Source organism: Mastomys coucha, unplaced genomic scaffold, assembly GCF_008632895.1.
Source record: "Mastomys coucha isolate ucsf_1 unplaced genomic scaffold, UCSF_Mcou_1 pScaffold21, whole genome shotgun sequence".
NCBI lineage: Eukaryota > Metazoa > Chordata > Mammalia > Rodentia > Muridae > Mastomys > Mastomys coucha.
Window position 1 is genome coordinate 89,016,464 of NW_022196904.1, and position 21,837 is coordinate 89,038,300.

General features: G+C 43.5%; 1 protein-coding gene across 4 annotated transcripts in view; it reads right to left on the minus strand.

Moving 5' to 3' along the window:
* The window catches only part of Pold3 (DNA polymerase delta 3, accessory subunit), a 43,913-nt gene extending 38,871 nt beyond the window's left edge, over positions 1–5,042 (minus strand). The window contains exons 1-2 of one of the 4 annotated variants that reach the window (XM_031387519.1): positions 4,845–5,042; positions 3,473–3,528 (exon numbers count right to left, since the gene is read on the minus strand). In XM_031387519.1, coding sequence (XP_031243379.1) covers positions 3,473–3,528; positions 4,845–4,904 — 116 coding nt within the window. In that variant the 5' untranslated portion in view covers positions 4,905–5,042. The remainder of the gene's footprint in view (positions 1–3,472; positions 3,529–4,844) is intronic. The other 3 variants (XM_031387515.1, XM_031387518.1, XM_031387517.1) reach the window with 3 other exon arrangements.
* Positions 5,043–21,837: the final 16,795 nt, after the last annotated feature.

Sequence of the window (21,837 nt, forward strand, 5' to 3'; positions counted from 1 at the left end):
AACAGAGTCAGTAAGCTTCTGGTGGCTTAAGTATCCATTTTGCAGTACTCTATTAGAGCAACCCTGGAACTAAGAAACTAATACATCATATAGTGGAATAGTCTTTGGCCATAAAAACAAATTATGTACCAATACATACTTCAGCTTGGACAAACTGTGAAACATTAATTGAAAGAAACCAGATAAGTATGAATATGTGTATGTATGTGTACATATATAATATTCTAAAGACAGAAAGATTAATAGTTGTCTAGGAAACACAAGGTGAAGACAGAGGTTAAAAAACCAGTGGCTTAACAGGCATAATTCATTCTAGAGTGGTAAAACACTGTAAAATTATGGTTGTATGAAGAGAAAAAGGTACCTCACAGGCATTTTAATTTGCATCTGACTCATCAATAGTGATGCTAAGTATGTAAGGGCTGTTTCGTTGTTTTTAGTGTGTCTGAATGTTTGGCTGCATGTACGTCTGTGCAACATGTGTGAGCAGTGCTCCTGGGGGCTGGAAAGAGGGGTGGATTCACCTGCAACTGGAGTCACAGGCAGTTGTAAGCTGCAGTGAAGATGCTGGAAATTTCACCTGAGTTCTCTGGAAGAGCAGGCAGTACTCTTAACTGCTGAACCACCTCTAGTTTTTTTTAAATGGTTCAAAATTTTTGCTTATGTGTCTGTGGAGTTGCTTCTGATTTAGCAAATGGGATGATTTATGAATTGGCATTAAATATTTTTCCTGCTTTGAAAGATTAAAACAAAACAAAAAAACCCTGCCTATGGTGACAGCTGCACACTAAAAATATTAAATATCCTTTCAATGGGTAAATTGTTTAGTGGTTCAATATAGTTTATAAAAGAATTAACAGTGAAAGTTAGCCCCGCCCCTGCCTAGGCAAAGGGGAAGAGTTGGCCCTGGTGGCACAGGCACAGTAGAGTCTGAACAGAGGCCACTACCCAATTGGACACACAGGTCAGATGGCAGGTTAAAACTAAAACAACCATCTACAGCTCTAAGCATTCAAATACATCTTTTTCCTTTTCTTTTCTTTCTTTCTTCCTTTTTATGGTCTTTTTTCAAGACGGGATTTCTCTGTGTAGCCCTGGCTGTCCTGGAATTCACTCTGTAGACCAGGCTGGCCTCAAACTCAGAAATCTGCCTGCCTCTGCCTCCCATGTGCTAGGATTAAAGGCGTGTGCCACCACTGCCTGGGGCAATCTTGTTAAAAACAAGTCTAAATCTAAACCCCTGAGCTAAGTCTCAGTTCTTAAGAGCTTGAATATCACAGCTAAAATCAGTCTCCTACAACTATTAAGTTAACTCAAATAAAGCCAAATCAGTTGGCTCAAAAAATCAGGGGTTTATAAGACTTGTACCATATTGCTATGGCTCAAAGAAAGCTCCTCCTACTAAAGAAACAAATAAAAATCAGACTTCGCAGGGGCAGAGCAAACCAAAGAAGGCATTTAACTCATACAAGTGTCCTCAAATGATTAAGTGACTAATTAATTCCTCCTCCTCTTTGGACAACATTCTGCATCTTTGCAGATCAATATTCTAACATTAACTTAAAAGTTGTCAATTCTCTTTTGGCCTCAAATTAGATCTGTTCTAACAAAAGAATTAAAAAGGTGTGGCAGAATGCAAGGAGGGCAGTGCTCTAGCCATCCTGAGTATTTGCTTTACTTTCATTCAAACACTAGTGTGTGTGTGTGTGTGTGTGCGCGCATAATACATGCAACAGCTCAAGAGATCAGAAGACCACCTCTGAGAGTCTGTCTCCTCTTTCCAAGTCCCCAGAATTGAACTCAGGTCATCAGGCTCAAATGCAAGCACCTTTGCCTACTTGAGCTGTCTCACTGGCTCTAGTCCTAAAACTGTATATTATCAGGCAGGTAATGTCAAACACATGTTGACCTAAGTCATCATTAGCTTCAGTCAATACTTAGGAATTGCCTCCTTTGGATGGGTCTACGGGGATATCTGTAGGGTATTTTTTCCCATCAATTTATTTTATTCACTTTACATCTGGATTGCAACTCCACCCCTACTCATGGGCACCCTACACACAGCCCCTCCCCAATTCTCCTCCCCTTCTTCTCTGAGAAGGGGGAAGCCCTCCCTGGCTCCCACCCTCTATATCACCCCACCTTGGCACATCAAGTCACTGAAGAGCTAGGCATATTCTATCCACTCAAGGCCAGACAAGGTGCAGCTCAGTTAGGGAAATGTGATCCACAGGCCATCAATAGATTTAGGGACAGCCCCTCCTCCAGCCGTTGGGGGTAGGGCATTTTCTTAACTGTTGATTGATATAGGAGGGACCAGCCCACTGTGGGCAATATCATCTCTGAGTAAATGGTTCTGAGTTGTATAAGGAAGGTAACTGAACAAGCCGGAAGCCAGTAGTACGCTGCGCTCCTTCATGTTCTCTGCTTCAGTTCCTGCCTCTAGGTCTCGCCTTGTAAGACGAATAAATGTCTCCTTCTCACACTGGTTTTAGTCAGTGTTTTATCACAGCAACAGGAACTATTATGAAAATACGAGCCAAAGTTAGGTCTAACAAACACATGTGAAAACATAAAGATCAAAGACAATAAACATAAATCTAAGCTACAAATAAGGCTGGTTAGCCCATTTAATAAAATAGTTACTCTTGTGTGGCTATGATAAAAGATCATGGCAAAAGCAACTTGCAGAGTAAAGAGTTTATTTGGGTGTACAGAGGGATAAGAGGCCACTGTGGAAACACGGGTGCCTGGCAAGAGCGGCTGAATGGAAGCTGAGCACTCACATCTTCAAATGCAAACATAACCAATAGATCAGAGAAAGTGAACAGTCAGTGGGGAGACCATAGTCAGGCCTGCCTCCAGCAAGGCTGGGCTTCCTAAGCCTCTTGGAAGGGTGCCACCAACTGGGGGACCTTCAGGGGGATCATTCTCATTCAAATCACTACACAAGTGAAGTTAACCAGGGTTAGAAATGCAGGGATGAAACCAAGATTGTCCTCTTCCTTCCCATGTGCCCTGTAGCCAGTGTGTGTCCACATTCACACACATGAACACACACACAGTTCAAAAGACAGACAAAAGTAGTCAAAGGTAGAGAAAATAATATTGTTTCCTATTAACCCAGGTAGAAAGTCAGTTCTAACCTAAGAGTTCTATGAGAATTAAAACAAAGTGACCATTTCCTTAGGGGCTAGCCACTGGAGTCTGACCATGTTCCATGACTAGGCAGGCAACTCAGACTGGACCTTTTTTTTTTTTTTTTTTTGGAGAAGGGGAACAGAGGAAGGTCACAAACGTAGGAGTTGGACCTGGAAGGACTGGGAAGTGAGTGGACCTGGAAGGACTGGGAAGTGAGTGTGATTTGGGTGCAAAATGTGAAAATCCCAAATAATCAATAAAAAGATCATGCTGAAAATAATAATAATAAAAAAATTCCAACATTATAAAATTAGCAGTAAAATGAACTTACTGTTTGGCCTGGTTAACATGAACCCCTAGTGTATAGCTTAGCCACTTGTAAGTCACCTGAAACAAAAAACAATTTTTAAGGTTTTATGAGGTGATTCCAGAGTACAGATGAAGTGTCAAGAGCCTGCTCCTAAAGATTCTTATTCTTGGACGGCTGTCTACAGTCATTGGTAACTACAGTAGATACCAATTAGAAAAAGCCATGCTTTGAGTAAGGCCAGGGAACTTAGCTTGCTTATCTAAAATGTTTCACAGACTGATCAATGCAAAAGAATCTACAAAGGTGGGTCAGAGAGATGGGCAGTGGCAGTGGGTGAAGGTACTTGCTACCACACCCTTAAGAACCTGGGTTTGATCTGTTGGATTCATATGTTGGAATGGGAGAACTGGTGCTCTGACATCCACACATGCAAGCAAGCGTGAGCGCATGCTCGTGTGTGTGTGTGTGTGTGTGTGACACTAAACATAACTTAAAAAAGCATATAACCCAGGAACTTCTCAGTAAACTTGCAATTATATAAACATTAAGAGGAACAGGTGGTGTGGGGAATCAAAAAAAAAATGAGAAAAATGGATAAATGTTGCATCGGGGTAATTTCAGGAACTAGGGGCATCGAGCCTCCATCGTTCCTTGACCCGGTATGTCTGTTGTTTCTTCCAGCGCTAAAGATGCATTCCCAATAAGAAGCCTAATAAAGATTGGTCAGAGGCAGAGGGGAAAAGACAGACCTAGGATTCAAGAATTATCTATCCAATACAAATGGACCATAAACACGTCATTGGGCCCTTGGCTAAATCCCACTTATAGGAATAACACAAAAGCCTGGAGGACCTGGGAGGTGTGAGTCACTATAACCACCCAGTACCAAACTGTGCCCAGGGACTCACAAAGGCCAAGTTCCTTAGCAAACAAGTCTCTCTTGCTCATTAAAGTAGCCCAGAGAGGCGGGCCAAGCAGCTTTCAATATTTAAACTTCCAGGAAGAGGAAACTGTCTCTGGAGGGGAAGCCACCAGCCAGTAGCCTAAATAAGTTGGCCTGTCTCTACTGCACCCCGGGACTTGAGGGGCCCATCACCTCACAGAAGAGGAAGAGGAGGCCTCACGAACCCCGCCGGCTTCCCAGGCTCCACGCCCCCGAGCCCCACAATCCTGCCCAAGGCCCACGGGCTTCGGCGCGCGGGAGGCTCTGCCCGCGGGGCGTGTCTCCCTCACCCGTGCTTCGCAGTGACTAGTGCCCACCTAGGCTGGTCCCCATGAAGCCACGGGCACCGGGGGTCGAGACCCCCCGCCGACCTGGCGGGCCCAGTCCCCCCACACCCGCCTCGCGCGCCCGCATTTCCTCCACCCGACCCCCCAGGTCCTAGCTCCTCACGATCTTGTTCTGATCCGTGACGAACTCGTCTATGTTCTCTAGATACAGCTGTTCCGCCATGGTGGCGCGGCTTCGAGCCCTTCGCTCCACCCGCCCCAGTCGCAGCTCCCGCCGGCGGGAAACAGCTTCGTTCACTCTCAGGTCACAGGTCGTTTCCCAGGACAACCGAGGCGCCGCACTACGGCGGCGGAAGAGGGCCAAACTCGTGAGAAGCCGGCTAGGGCTGATGTAAGGGGAAGTTGGATCGAGACGACCGGAAGTGAGGCAGGAGACCAAAGTTGTTGGGGTGCACCTGAGAACTTTTCAATCTCTCCGCTGCCACAAGTAGACTGACTCATGAACATATATTTCACCGCCCTGGGCAAGAATCTTTTCGCTTGGAAAATGAGGAAAATATTTCTTGCTGTCTAGCACTGGAATTCAATGGTAGTTCACTTTCCTAGCCTGGGCTTTATTCCAAATTCCTAGGGTGGTGGTGTGAACTAAACTCTTGAAAAGAAGCCATAGCCGGGCCGTGGTGGCTCACGCCTTTAATCCCAGCACTTGGGAGGCAGAAGCAGGTGAATTTCTGAGTTTGAGGCTAGCCTGGTCTACAGAGTGAGTACCAAAACAGCCAGGGCTACACAGAGAAACCCTGTCTCAAAAAACAAAAAACAAAAAAACAAAACAAAAAACAAAACAAAAAAAAGACAACCCCCACACACATACACACACACAGACACACACACACACACACACACACACACACACGGGGGAAAAAAAAGAAGAAAAGAAGTCATGTCTGCAGAGATCGATTGATTAGAATGTCAGTACTGTGAAGAGATTGGAATGTTGCAGGTTCAGAGACAAATTACCTTAGGCTAGTTCTAGCCCTCTGGAGCCTTCCTTACCCACTTCCGTATCGGGATTAACACTGGTGACTTCACGTATAGAAACCTTTTGGAATCTATTAACTTAGCAGACTACTATTTTCTACCAACCCAAAAGCTAAGGATGCCATCAAATAACATCTTGATCCTATAGGAAGGCTTCCCCCATCTTTATGTACCTGCCTCTCTGAATGTATTTTAAACTTGCCTTGATTTGTGAATTTCATTGTTCTGTAGAACCATAAAAACTTCATGAAACTGCTTCTGCGTTGGAACATGGGATCTGGGTCCCCAGGCCATGGTCACTCAATAGCTCCAGAACAAACTACTTCTCCTTTCCTTTAAGATGACACCTATGGCTTTTGCATCGACAGTGGAGTGAAATGGGGTGCCCCATGCTTACCATTTGATACCTTTATTCAAAACTTTAAGTGGATGCTCTGTTGTGAGTGCTTCTCAGGCACTGGGGCCCAGCAGTGGCCAATAGTGACAGAAGAATCGGATGAAGTACTGCCTGCTAAAACCCCTCAAAAATAAGAGAGAGGTGAGGGTTTTCCAGAGGGGAAGAGGTAGGAAGACTGTCTCAGATTGTTCTAGCTACTGAAATGCTGGGAGAAGAGGCTTAGAAAGAGCCAGATCCTGGTGTCTACTAAGCTGTATGTGTAATGGAGCCACATAAACTTTATTTCCAGGAAAACTGAGAGAGACATTGTTAGATTGGAGAATTTCTACTTAAGTTTCCCAACAGCATGCTTGAGCTCACACTCTTCACCCACCTCCCTCCCCCTCCTCTCCCCCTCCCCCCTCTCTCTTCCTCTCCCCCTCTCTCTCTCCTTAATTATAGTCTTCAGCCACTATAATTCAATCCTGTAGCAATTGGATGAGAAGCAGGCTGTGGAGGTAAAATGATTGGGTTTAAGTCCTGATTCTGCTACTTGTGTGCTCTTAGGTAAGTTATTTATCTTTTAAGAGTCTGTTATTCATCTGTAAGATGGGAGTAAGAACTTCAAAGGTTTGCTGCAGCATAAATTCATATAAGATATAATTTGCAAAAGCCTACAAAGGACTATATAGCCTTCTAGGTGGTGGGGTGGAAGGGGAGAGCTGTGGTCAAGAGTACACATGGAGCCTACATTCTCCAGAGACATGGAAGGGAGGAGGAGGGGAAGGAGGAGAAGGGGAGGAGGAGTGGCTTAAAATAATTGGTGTGGGATATGGCGGTGCAAAAGCAAGCAGATCTCTGTGAGCTAAAGACCACCCAGGTCTACCTATAGAGCTCCAACCCAGACAGAGCTACACAGTAAGAACTCGTATCAAAGCACAAACAAATAAAAAACAATAGGAATAGTGAAAACTGAAAAGACTGCATGGTTTAGGTTTTCTTTAGAAACAGGAAGTAAAGGCTGCTAATTAGATGAGGACATATACAGAAGAAACAGAGAGAGGCACTGGATTAGGGACATGATCTTTGGGTCAATCAGGAGTTTCCTGGAAGATGTGAAAAGACTTGGAGAAAGAGCAGATGAGAAATCAAATCCTTCTACTTGGCTGGAGTTATAAAGGAGATAATGCACATAAAGTCTTCAAACTGTGTTCACCACAAATCACACTAATAATAGATGATAACTATGTTATTACACAACAAACATATTGAACAAGTGCTTTTAAAATGAAATTTCATTTAGTCTCATAGAAACCCAGCAAATGGATTAATGTAGGTTTCATAGAGAATCATAACAGATGCCAGTAAATAAACCTAGGATCATGTCAAAGAGGTTACAGTTGTGTCTATAAAAACACTGAAGGGTTTTAGGGTCAAAAATAAATCAAAGAAGAGTATCCCTTGAATTTTCCCTCCCACAAATTAAGAGATGAAGAAAGCCTTTTAGTTTCATGTCTATTCCTCCAATAACAATTACTTATTTATTGAATACCTAGCATGTGGTGGGTATCTCTAGCAGTCACCCTGATCCTCAGGTAGCCTTGTTACAGTTTATTATCTCTTCACACACAAAAAAAAGATGAGTCATTTCAAACCAGCTTTACGTCATTCATGGGAAGAGTGACTAATAAACAATCTACAAGGACTTTGAGACATGATTTGTGTAAACAAAAACTATTTTAAATATGATCTTGGGTCCAATGAGATGGCTCAGCAGGTACAGTGCCCGCAGCACAAGCCTGGTGACCTGAGTTTAGTCCCAGGAAGCCACATAAAGATGGCAGGAGAGGACTGATTCCATGGCATCATCCTTTGATCTCAGCACACCATGATACATGCAGGCCCCCATACATGCACACAATAATTAATAAATAAAAATTCAAACTTACTGTCTTCATAATGTCATAACACCCACATATAATAGACTCTCAACAAATATATTTTGATTGAATTTAGTTACAATGAAGGCATTGAGATCTAAGAGAAAGAAGTCGAACTCAGATGTGCCCACTGTGGCTTACCATCACTGACTGGGCAGGTGCCATGATAGACTTTGTATATTTGAAATATTTTAAATATTCTCATGTAATCTCTTCAACAATCTGGGATGTAAATATTACCTGTATACCACTGTATAGATGCCATATAACTGCTCAGAATTAAGTAGTTTGCTCCAAGCCACATATATAGCAAGTATGTTTCCATCCAGGTATGCTAATGCCCTCCTTCTCAAAGCTGGGCTTGCTTTGATGGTAGCATTGGGCTGCCTTTTGTTCTCATCCTTGGACTTTTGGGCTTTTGGTTTTTTTCTTGTCTTCCAATTGTTTAACTTTTTACAGATCTATGTAATTTTTATAGTTAGAGAAAACAGAAAAGGTGAAACACTAAGCAATGTAAAATCAATCCATTGCCTTATTCCAGATATTGGAGGGGTTTCCATATTTTTAAAGATTTATTTTATTTATTTTATTTGTATGAGTACACTGTAGCTGTACAGATGGCCGTGGGCCATCATCTGTGTGGCTGCTGGGAATTAGACTCAGGACCTCTGCCGGACCCACTCGCTCAGGCCCGGTTTTCCGTATTTTGAGACATGAAATGCAAATCTTCAAAAAAGAGTGAAGCTAACACACTTCACCTACACACACGACTTTTGACCAAACAGAACTTTTGACCAAACAGAACTTTCACTCCCTCTGCCTTGAGGATAGAGCTTAATATCAGTGTGTAGTGCTGGGACACATTAACTGTTGTCTAGAAACCAGGACCAGCAATCAGCCTGAGAGCTTCTTCTTGTTTGGCTAAACAAAACTTATGCATGTTAGTGTCACATGACACCAGCAGTGGGAGCCAGAGGACCAAGACTCGGCCTAAGGTTGTCATCAGCTGCCAAAGGCTGGCCTTCTGTTCTCATCTCCACCATGGCAGCAGTGAGCACTGGGATTCTGTCAGGGACCTGAGTGGGAACAGACAGGCCTCAGTGTTGGAGGGGGTGAGGAACACTCTACCTACATGCAGTCAGGATTCCCAGACCCAGTTACAGGCAAGGGGGCAGGCCTTTGATAGGAAGGGGAACGCCACCCTGGACTCCAGGACTGAGACACAGGCCTCATTGACCCAGAAGGGTCAGGTGGATATTAATGCATTCGACACCTGTTACCTATATACTAGGCCTTACATGACCTTATTGGGACACAACGTGGTCTTCATTTTAGAATTTACAGTCTGGGGTTACAACTGAAGGTTATGGTGCCAACGGAGGTGACTAAACATGATTAAAAATAGGAAATAAGGAGATAACTTTGAACTTGGGTATCTGAGGCTAGAAACCATGTCTTTTCACTATAGGCAAAATATGTAAGAAATAAGCTCAGACTATTGTCTTTAGTATGTACTAACAACAGATAAGAAGCCCACATTTTTTTTTTTCAAAAAGGTTCTTCTAGGAGTTGGAGAGAAGAACCAGCAGGTCCAGAGGACCTGGGTTAGATTTTCAGCACCCTCGTGGTGGTTCACAACTGATGCCCTCTTGTGGCCACTTTTGGCACTGCACACAGGTGGTATTCAGACACACATGCAGGCCAAGTACACACACACACACACACACACACACACACACACACCAGCCTACAATCTCCTTTTAGAAAGTTCTTCTATGACACATGTTGATGTGTAACATTTTGTATAAGGACTGTTGTGGCATGTAAAGCCAGCAAAACCAGGTCACATCAACTTCTAGATAGGAACCCAAAGGACAGTGTGATAAGCCTCCAAGTACTTGTTGTGAAAAACACCACACCAGTGTGTCAATGTAAAAATCTGTTATCAAAAATAAGTGTGGGAGCCAAGAGAACACACAATTGCTGGTTCTTTCCCACTTGCACCACCCCTCCTGTCTCTGATTTCATCATGCCTGGCTCCAGAAGGCCACATATCTGTTTTTAAAAAGATTTTGTTGCATTCTTTTTTGTTATTGTTTGTTTGTTTGTTTGTTTTGAAACAGTGTTTTACTATATAGCCTTGGCTGGCCTGGAACTCCCTATGCAGACCAGGCTGCTCTTAAACCCACAGAGCTCTATCTGGCTCTGCCTTCAAGTACAAGGATTAAAGACACGTACCACTACACCCAGTCCTTATTTTACTTTTAAAGTGTGTGTGTGTGTGTGTGTGTGTGTGTGTGTGTGTGTGTGTGTGTGTACCCACAGAGGCCAGAAGAGGGCACTAGATCCCCTGAAGCTGGAGTTACAGGCAATGGGTTCTGGGAACCAAACTCAGTCCTCTGAGCCATCTTTCCAACCCCTCCCATGTGTGTTTTTAATAACTCAGTCATTTATGTAGAAAAAAAAAGAACCAGAAGCCTCCATTCCCCTCTTGCATTTGCTTTAAATATTTTCCCTTGTTCCTTTCAGTGGAGTTGGAGGAAGGGCATGGCTTGGAGAATGCTTTGGAAAATACCACATTGTAAGAGAAAATAAGCAGGAATCCCCACTTGGACTTGTCCAGCAGGCTCTGGACCATGCCTGTCCTCCGATACAGGTTTGGATTAGTAACCTGACAGTTAGTTATACGGGGTAACGGGCAGTGAGGAGGATTAGATCATCCAGGACACAGACTAAACCTCAGGGAAGACCAGCAGTTAGGGACAGTGAAGAAAATCCCTAGAAAGGCAACTGACAGGGACCAGGATCCTCTCATGGAAACAAAAGAAGTGAATTTGAGTCGCCAAAAGTACGGTGTCACTGTGGAGGGTCTGAGAGGAACGCGCTAGGTGTGGTAATTAGAAGGTCTCTGGGGGCATCAGCCAAGGAGTGGGGGCGCAATAGCTAGGGCTCTGTGAGGTGAAAGGTGAAGGAAATAGAGAAGAGCTGAATACAGAGTGGAGATGCCTCTGGCCAGTTAGCCAGGTGGAAGTGAAGAGCTAGGAGGGATGTGGTGGTTGCGCACATCAGTACCTTCCCTAGAGGAAATGTGGCAGGTGTCTGCACTAGCAACTGTCATTGTACTGACTGGTTTTGTGTCAACTTGACACAAGCTAGAGTCATCAGAGAGGAAGGAGCCTCAGTTAATGAAATGCCTCCATGAGATGCAGCTGTCAGGCATTTTCTAAACTAAGGGAGAGCCCAGCCCATGGTGGGTGGTGCCATGGGCTGGTGGTCCTGGGTTCTATAAGAAAGCAAGCTGATCAAACCATGGGAAGCAAGCCAGTAAGCAGCACCCCTCCATGGTCTTTGCATCAGCTCCTGCCTCCAGGTTCCAGACCTGCTGGAGTTCCTGTCCTGATTTCCTCCAATGATCTGCAAGCCAAATTGACCCTTTCCTCCCCAGCTCGCTTTTTGATCATGGTGTTTTCTCACAGTAATAGAAACCCTGACTAAGACAATCATGATGGGCATTCTGGGGGCACCTCCATGTGAAGTTAGGGTACCCAACTACTTGACATCATGACACATTTTCATTTAAAGAATCCATGCTCCATGCTTTGAAAACTAGTGTGGTCTAGTTACAAGAAACGCACACACACACACACACACACAGAGAGAGAGAGAGAGAGAGAGAGAGAGAATCCCTCTCTGCGCTCTCTCTCTCTCTCTCTCTCTCACACACACACACACACACACACATACCACCACCACCACCACCAACAACAACAACAACAACAACAACAACCAAAAAAAAAAAAAAAACTCTCATACTATTAATCATGTATTAAGTACATGATTTTGTGCTGGACTGTATTCATGACTGTCCTTGGCCCCTTGCCCAATGGAGGAGGGGTCCCAGTCAGATCCTCTATTTGCAGGAACTGATGGCTGATTCTGCAAGAGGGTGGCATTCCCAGGGACTGGTCTATCCTCAAAAGGCCTTTTTATTCCAACCCCCAGCCCCCACTTAGCCATAGATGACCTGGGGTGGGCCCTTAGCAAATATTTGTTGACAGATAACTGAATGGTGGGAGGGTGAGGTTGAATTGCGTATTGTTTTGCTCTATAATCCCTTTTGTTGAACTATAGAATATCGTTTGTGGAAGGCGTTGTGTCTTTTCCTTCTACCACTGAAATTCTTTTATGGTCTGTTATCAGAGTGACTATTATTGATAAGCTACCTGGAGAAATCCAGCTTACTTCAAGGGCCTGGTGATCAGATACGCAGGAAGATGGATGGCCCAAAGAAGCACAGTTGGGACCAAATCCAATCCTAAACTGGCTTGAGTACTACAAAGCACACTGCTACTAGAGATCCCAGAGGATTATCTCAAAGGTCCTTTACACACACACACACACACACACACACACACACACACACACACAGCCTTTGCATGATGCAACTTTAAGAAGCACACCATGAGGGCTAGAGATGGCTCAGAGGCTAACAACAGATACTGCTCTTGCAGAGGTCCCAGGTTTGGTTCCCAGTACCCAATCAGATGGCTCAGAACCAACTGCAACTCCAGCTCCAGGAGATCCAGTGCCCTCTTCTGGCCTTTGTGGATATCTGCACTTATGTGCACATTCCTGCACACAGACGCATTCATAAACATGTAATTTTAAATCTTTTTGTTTTTTAAAGAAAGAAGTATACCGTATACTTTAGGTTGACTAATTGAAATGTCTTACCTGCCCACAGTTTCTTCTAAGGCTGGAGTAAAAGAAATAGAATCGGAGGCCAGCCTTCCCCATGCTGACCCTGCCGGTTTCCGCTGTACCCTAGAGCACTTCCATGGCAGCCCTGGACCTCCCTGCACCTGCTGATTCATCCTTTTTATCATCCATGTTCTTCTTTAAGTTGTTGTCTTCTTAGGAAATCCATGTTCACCATCCTGTTCTCTAGCTCCATCTGTGTCCCCACCTCTCCTGCCCTGTCCTGGTACATCTCAGCACCAGTTCAAAGATGACCCTATATTCCCTGCTTGTTCCTCCATTGTTCCTAAGGGCTCTGAGGATAGAGTTTCCATTTCTCAGCAGACAAGAAAAGACTCTGGATTTTCTTGTCCTGTCTCCATCTCTCTCTTCAGCAATGTCAGACTGCCATAGGTTTTGATTATGTCCCCACAGAGCATAGTGCCATAGATACTAATCACTTCTCAGGAGGTTCTCTCTCTCTCTCTCTCTCTCTCTCTCTCTCTCTCTCTCTCTCTCTCTCTCTCTCTCTCTTTCTCTCTTTCTCTCTCCCTCTCTCCTTCCTTCCCCCTCCCTCCTTCCCTCCCTCTCTCTCCTGCTCTCTCTCTTCACTAAATTTTTGAAGTATTCACACCATACACATCTCTGATCCTGAGTCTGCTGTGAGCTCCTGTATGTGCTTGATTCCCCACAGTTTAACTAGGCCTACAATTGCTGTGGCTAGGTCACAAGCAAGCCACCAGATATGATATAGTTGGGGAGAGATAGGAGGGCAGTCAGGAATGTTCCCAGCCTGGAGTGTTGAGTTCCTGACTGCCTACCACTCCTCACTGTTAGCAGATCCATTCTCAGACGTTATCACCTGCCTCTGCCAGCCATTTCAGTCTCTGAGAACTCTGCTAACTCTGCTAAGTCAGAGAAAGGGACCATCCCTCTTCTGAGCACTGAATGAGACTTGGATGAGGCATTTCTTCCTCTGGAGAGCTAGCCTCCCACTTGGCAGTCCACAGGGGCCATGCTTCCCACAGTTCACCTGTCTTAAGGGCAGGTGCCAGGTGGCTCTCCTCCTTTGGTCCAGCCCTAAGCAAAGGTCACCTCAGCCTCCCACAGTCAGTCTGTCTCTCTGTAGTTCTACCTCCCATTCACAACCACAGTTCTCCTGCCAAATAGACCTTGGTTGGCCACCCCCATACGAAGATGCTTTAGGGCACACACTGATTTAGCTGGGGGAAAAGTCCACGCATTTGAGTATGAGGTGGATGGCTTTCAGACATTTTATAAAGTTGTGGAAACATCATCAAAATCAAATTTTAGAAGATTTCTATCACACACACACACACACACACACACACACACCACCTATTCTCTTGTGGCCTCATTTCTTACATATGCAGTCAATCTCTGCTCCCAACCCTCAGACCCAAGCAACTACTCATGTCCTTTCTGTCTCTAACATTTTGCCTTTTCTAGAAATTCCCTATACCACATGACATGGAGGGTATGTATGGTTGCTATATGTATGGACTGAGGTATGTACTCCACACATCTCTATGCTTCCAAGATTGTTATGTTGGAATCTGAATCCTGAGTCCCTCAGAACATGACTGTCATTGGAGATCATCTGAGTTATAAATAAGGTCACTGGGTCAGGGTGGGGTAGGGGTGGGTGGGAGGGACGTGATTTAATAGGATGCAAGTCCTAGAGGGAAGAGGAAGCCATTTCTACAGACAGAGGAAGGCCATGTAGAGACACAGTGAGGTGATATCGACATGCCAAGAAGAGAGGCTCAGAAATCAATCCTTGATCTTAGACTTATATCAAGAAAATAAACCCCTGCCATTTAAGTCACCTACTCTGTGGCACTTCATTGCTGCCCAAGCAAGTGAGTAGAGCTCCTTACCCATTAATACACACGTCAGTTACACACTGGGACAAAACACCTGTGGATGAACAGGAGGGGAGGTTTAACATGGCTCACCATGTTAGGAGTTTAAGTTCATAGTTGCTTAGTTCCATTGCACTGAGTACAGTGCACCTCATGGTGATCAGGCAGCAGAGAGGGGGAGGGGCTGGAGATACAGTATACCCTCCAAGAGTAGTGGGAGCACCCTCCCAATAACCAACTTTCTGCAGTTAAACCTCGTCCCAACCTCTCAATAGCCCATGAAGACATGATTCCAAGCCTGGACTAACTCAAACATGAGGGTAGAACCTTCGAAATCCAACCATATCCCAAAGTCTCACCTCTGAACATTGTTGCATTAGGGATAAGTAATACTCCATTATATGACTATAATGTATTTTGTTTACTTAAGGGAAAATGGACTTTTGGGTTGTTTGCAGTTTGGATGCTAAACAGTTGGCATACCAGAATGTTTTTTCATGTCTGTTAGATGGATCTTAGCATCTAGAACTTAAGATTACACCTCTTATCCCACCACTAAACCCTTTATGTGTCACTTTCCAGTGTTCTGCCAGCACAAACTGATATTAAGTCCTTGAACATTTAGCTGGTTTGTTGGTTTACATTATTCATTTGTTTATTGCAGTGCTGGAGTACAAACCAAGTGCCCTCTGCATGGTACAAGAGGACTCTCACTGAGCCACACTCCCAATCCTATATTTGGATGTATTTATAGTGAATCTTTGCATTGCTGGGCCTGATAAAAAGCATACCCTCACCCAACGTAACTTTCCTGGTGCCCTCTCTGTCTCCCTAACCCCCAACACCACCAATTTAAGGGTCTTCTGTGTCCCCATAACCATTTGAGGTTTTTTCTAGCACACTACAATTTCAGTTTGTTTCTTCTACTAGGCAAGTTTCTTTCTTCCTTCCTTCCTTATTTCTTTCTTTCTTTTTAAGATTTATTTATTTTATGTATATGAGTACACTATAGCTGTCTTCAAACACACCAGACAAGGGCATCAGATCCCATTACAGATGGGTGTGAGCCACCATATGGTTGCTGGGAATAGAACTCAGAACCTCTGGAAGAGCAGGCAGTGCTCCTAACCGCTGAGCCATCTCTCCAGCCCCTACTAGGCAAGCTTCTTATGAAAAGGGATGCTATTGGTGAGGAGGACACAACATCTGTTCCACCACCGGGAGTAACTGGGACCAGTGGGACCCAGGCACACAGGAACTCCACCAGACCAGTGGCATGGGTTCTTTCCAGTCTGGGACAGTGCCCTGAGAGACCTTGGGCCCAAACTCCACAGCCACAACACACAAAGGAAGCTCCACTCCCAGGGACTCCAACATGCCCAGGATTGCAGGATCTCAGGAATTTGGTCACACCAGGATCTCAGGGTCCCAAAGATAGCTTGACTCCCAGGAGCTCTGACACACCCATGATATCAGGATCACAGAGCAGCTTGACTCTGAGGAGTTCTGATACAACCAGGATCACAGGAAGGATGAGCTCCAGTCAGATATAGCCAGGGCAGGTAGCACTCGAGATAACCAGATGGCAGGAGGCAATCATAAGAACATAAGCTACAGAAACTAAGGTTACTTGGCATCATCAGAACCCAATTCTCCTACCATAGCAAGTCCTGGATACACCATCACACCGGAAAGCAAGATTCATATTTAAAATCACTTCTCATGATGACGACAGAGGACTTTAAGAAAGGCATAAATAACTCCCTCAAAGAAATACAGGAGAACACAGGTAAACAGCTAGAAGCCCTTAAAGAGGAAACACATAAATTCCTAAAAGAATTACAGGAATCAAACAGGTGAAGGAAATGAATAAAACTATCCAGGATCTAAAACTGGAAATAGAAACAATAAAGAAATCACAAAGGGAGACAACTCTGGAGTTAGAAAAACCTAGGAAAGAGATCAGGATTCATAGATACAAGCATCACCAACAGAATACAAGAGATAGAAGAGAGAATCTCAGGGGCAGAAGATACTATAGAAAACATTGACACAACAGTCAAAGAAAACACAAAAACCAAAAAGCTCCTGATCCAAAACATCCAGGAAATCCAGGACACAATGAGAAGACCAAACCTAAGGACAATAGGTATAGAAGAGAGTGTAGATTCCCAAATTAAAGGGCCAGTAAATATCTTCAACAAAATTATAGAAGAAAACTTCCCTAACCTAAAGAAAGAGATGCCCATGAACATATAAGAGGTCTACAGAACTTCTCCTGTCATGTAGTAATCAAAACACCAAATGCATTAAACAAAGAAAAAAATTTAAAAGCAGTAAAGGGAAAAAGGTCAAGTAACATATAAAGGCAGGCCAATCAGATTTACACCAGACTTCTTACCAGAGACTATGAAAGCTAGAAGATCCTGGGCAGATGTCATACAGACCTTACAAGAACACAAATGCCAGCCAGGCTACTATACCCAGCAAAACTCTCAATTATCACAGACAGAGAAAACAAGATATTTCATGACGAAACCAAATTTACACAATATCTTTCCACAAATCCAGCCCTACAAAGGATAATAGATGGAAAACACTAACACAAGGAGTGAAACTACACCCTAGAAAAAGCAAGAAAGTAATCTTTCAACAAACCCACACAAACATAATTCTACCTCTAACAACAAAAATAACAGGAAGTGACAATCACTTTTCCTTGATAGCTCTTAATACAAAAATTAATATTACCAACATATCCTAATCAATTGAAATTCAAAAATATGAGGAATTAGAAATTTGTTGGCTGTCAACCAGTGGTCTCTATAATTTGGTAATTGGAGAAATAGGCCCAATATTGTATAATCCATATACACTTTCTACTTGTTTGTACATGACAGTATCTTGCTATGTACCACATAATGGTCTTGAAATCATGCTTCCCCTATCTCAGCCTCTCTATTAGTAGGATTGTTTATTTGATGTCTTTATACTATATTATGGTTTTCAGAACAGCTTACATATTTCAAAATTATTTATACAGCCAAAAGAAATATAGATAATTAATTTGGGAGGTGGCTTGTAAGAGAACATCAAGAGTGAGATTGAATGCTTTGCTTGATATTTATAATTATTATATCAATTTTGAAGAAGAGGAACTTATAAATTACTCTTTCTCTGAGATGAAAAATCATCACACAGCCAATGAACCAGATTCTTACCCTCACCTAATATCTGTGTCACCCTCCAAGCAGAACCATTGTCCATTGAAACAGTTGGCGAATGGCTTCATGGATAGACCATCTTAACATATACACTATTTCTTAAATGAATATAACCTGTTCCCTGTGGGCTGAGAATGATAACAATCACTCAAGTCAAATAGCTTTGACCATAGCACGAAATCTGTATCCAAAAATCGTGCCTACAGTTTATTTCTTGGTGCAGCAGAACTGTCAACTCTTAGCTTAGCTACTATGGAGGTAAAATCCTTTGGTGCTATGAAGGTCATTGAAGTACAGCCTTATTACAATGAACTCCAATGTCTAAAAATTGTTTTTATTTTGGGTTTGTATCACATTAAGAGCCAAAATTTTAAAGATCTACTAAAAACAAAACAAACAAACAAACAAAGACTTTATTTATGTTCATTTAATAACATGTCCATCATTTTTATGATTGGTATAAAAATATATATTATGCTGAATATAATAAAAAATAGACATTAAAAAAAGAATGCTCCATGTCCTAAGGACCATGAGAGCCGAAGGAATCTACAGAATTATCACAGTTCAAAAATAAACCACATATGCAAATGCAAGATTGGTAAGACGTCACCCATTGTGAACAAACTGGAGACACTAAACCAAAGGAAGAGGAAAAAAAGTGTTGTATTGTGAACTCTGACAGCTGAATACTTACAATAAAGAAAAGCTTGTTTTGGTAGGAAAAAAATAAAAAGAAAAGGTATGCTAGCTACTTCTGTATTGTCACTGTTCAAGACTGTATGGTAACTGGTACTCAGTATAAAGATGGACACATAGTCCAGCCATTTTATAAGTGTTCAATGAATGTCTGACATTGATAGCTGCCCACAGAGACCACACACATATACACAATAATGTGTTTGCACAAACACACTCACACACACATATACACATATACACATACACACACACATACACACACACATATACACACATACACACACACACACACACACACACACACACACACGGTGGGGAGTGGAGGTCGAGGGAGTTGTTCTAACTCTTTCAGAACTTTTTAGTTAATTGAGGAAACAAACCCTGTTCAGGAAAACTGATTGGAGAACAAGACCATGAAGAAAGAAGTTGCTGAGGCTAGAGAGGGGACTCAAGGGTTAAAGACACCTGTTGCTCTCCCAGAGGACTGGGGTTTGGATCTTTTAGGCACCCCCATGACATCTCACAGCCTTCTGTAACTCCAGTTCCAATGAATCTGATGCCCTATTCTGTCCTCTGCGGGAATTGCATGTATGTGGTGCACAGACATACATGCAGGCATACACCCATACACATAAAGTTGTAGTGAGAATTTTGGTTTCTTAAAAACATGGAAATGTTACGGGAATATGTTTTTGTTTTAATCTTAGGTGTGGAATACAGGGCTGCTACAGATTGTCCACAGCAGCAGACTATGATTTGCTTCATGCTTTAGCAGGAGCATGATTTCTGCCAGCTGCAGATAGTTTTTGCAAGTGTATGGTATTTGGAATTCTAGGGACTCTTGAGAGGGTATATAAATGCAAGATCCCCTAGTGGAATGTGGCCAGCCACCACCACCGCTGCTGCTGCTGCTGGTGGTGATTGCTGGTTGCTGCTGTTGCAGTTTGTCAAATGGTCATGCACAAAGTGACGAGACGAAGAAATTGGATATCCTGACTGCAAAGATGAAACTTGCTCCAAGGAACTCAACACCCCTAATAGCAGGAAATAGCCTAATGATACCACTGCCCCATTCCCCTCTAGCCTTCTTTCTCTCCTACCCAGTGTTGAGGGGGTAGAGAAAGTTGGTAGAAATGGAAACCCATAAAGTAGCCAATTTGAAAAATTTTTAATGGACAAACACAAGGCTTTTCACACACTAGATAAGCACTCTACCAACTGAGCTCAGTCCCCAGTCTTACCTATACCTTTTGGAAGTACCCTTCTATACTTCCTGATTTGGCTTAGTGGTTTTAGTGACTAGAAAATGCTAGACTAAAGAGCCTTGATTTCTCTTCTTTCACTTAGAATCCCTGGACCACCATGTCAACAAACCTATGCCAGATAATGGAGGATGGGAAACTACACAGAGGACCATCAAGGTGTCCCAGCAACTGTCAATCACCAAATACACAAGTAAGAGCATCCTAAATCATCCAATGTCACCCAACTCACCAGTTGGCCAGATGCACATGGAGGTCAGAGCAGATCAGCTGAGATGACCAAGACCATAACCATGGGCATTATAAACCCATGTGATTGCCAGCTGTAGAAAAAGCGATTGTTCTTTAAGCCATTAAGTTTCAGTAAGTCATTTAGCAGCAAAGGCTGAGACCGATTTAAGAGACAAAATCTTTTGCACAAAGCAAGCTAGGCATGATTTACAGCTCTGCCACCTTCTAGGGAAGGGCTCCTCAGTGAGCTGCTCCATTACTCTTGGAGTTTCGGTATCCTCAGGTGAACAAAGAGTGATGGTACTGCCCATTCCTCATGGTTGTGAGGACTCAGTAAGATGTAGATGATGTCAGACATTTGCTTGTTACCCATCATAAAGAGAGCCATGATTGTCATGGTCCATCATTCAGATGGGCTGACTAAAATAGAAAAAAAACTAAACTCCGAGGTGTTTGGTGACTTCTCCCAGGGTACACAGGGGACCCATATACAGACCTCTTGACCCTCATCATTATAGGGTTCCTAATAGCTGGGGGTGGGGGTACCTGACCAGAGGAGTTAGGGAGGAACAATTAAAGTCCAGGTAGTGACAGATTGTCTTCTGTCAGGATTTTGCCAGGAAGCCAAAGCAGGCTAGAGTCAGTTTGAAACTTATTTTTGTCACTGTTGTTTTGGTTTCTTAGGCTAAATTAATGAGTGATCAAACTTAGCTTTTATGATAGCGTGAAGCACAATGCTCTGCTAGGCGCTGGCAGTCTCACCCCATTCCTCTCCTGAGCCTATCTGAATCTGGTTTTCTTTCTCGACTGGCCACACCCTGTGTGTGTGTGTGTGTGTGTGTGTGTGTGTGTGTGTGTGTGTGTGTGTGTTTTGAGACAAGGTCTCACTCTCATTTTGTGGCTCAGGCTGGCCTAGAACTAGCAATTCTTCTAGCATGTGTGTTTGTGCTCCTGTGCATGTGCGCACACACACATACACAACACACACACATACTCACACACACACACACACACACACACGCACTGATTTCAGTCATTGAGCACCATGACAGCTTCTTTCTGTTCACTTATTTATCTCAGCCATAGTCCATTTTCTAGAAGTCTTTGGTAGTCTTCAGGCTCTGCTGGTGTCTTCTATGATATCACTCCTCAGCCATGCTTTGACCGCTGTGCTGGAGAAGCTCCTGATGCTCAGCAGAGCATAGACTTTGCTCTCAGGTGTCACACGGGAACTGGTAAAGTGTTTTCTAGATGTTGGGATGTTATACCTTTAGGTACCCCACACACCCCAACTACGAATGAGGTATTGAGTAGATGTCCCATGACAAACCTGTTTGCAGATGTGATTTTTAGGGTGGAGCCTGGTCCCTCTTAAAGGGCTGGCAGGAACACGCGACAATGAGCAGCAGATGGCAGAGGCAGCTCTCTTTTGCTATCTTCCATGAAAAGGTTCTGATTTTTCTCAAGAAAGAGAGGACTTCATCAATTAGGAAACACTCTGTGAGACAAACTTTAACTGAGTGGATTGTCTAGAATGAAAAAGTGCCACACCACCTCCAGTAGGATCTGTGTGACAAGTTCCACAGACTGAGGCAATTGACCTCAAAAGGGGGAGGCCTTCTGGAACCTGTTGTGGAACTCTTTGCTGGAGAAAACTTATTGAGCGGTAGTTCTCATGACAAGCTATCTGTTTTGTTCTCTCTCTCTCCCTCTCCCTCCCTCCCTCTCTTTCTCCCTCCCTCCCTCCCTCTCTCTCTCTC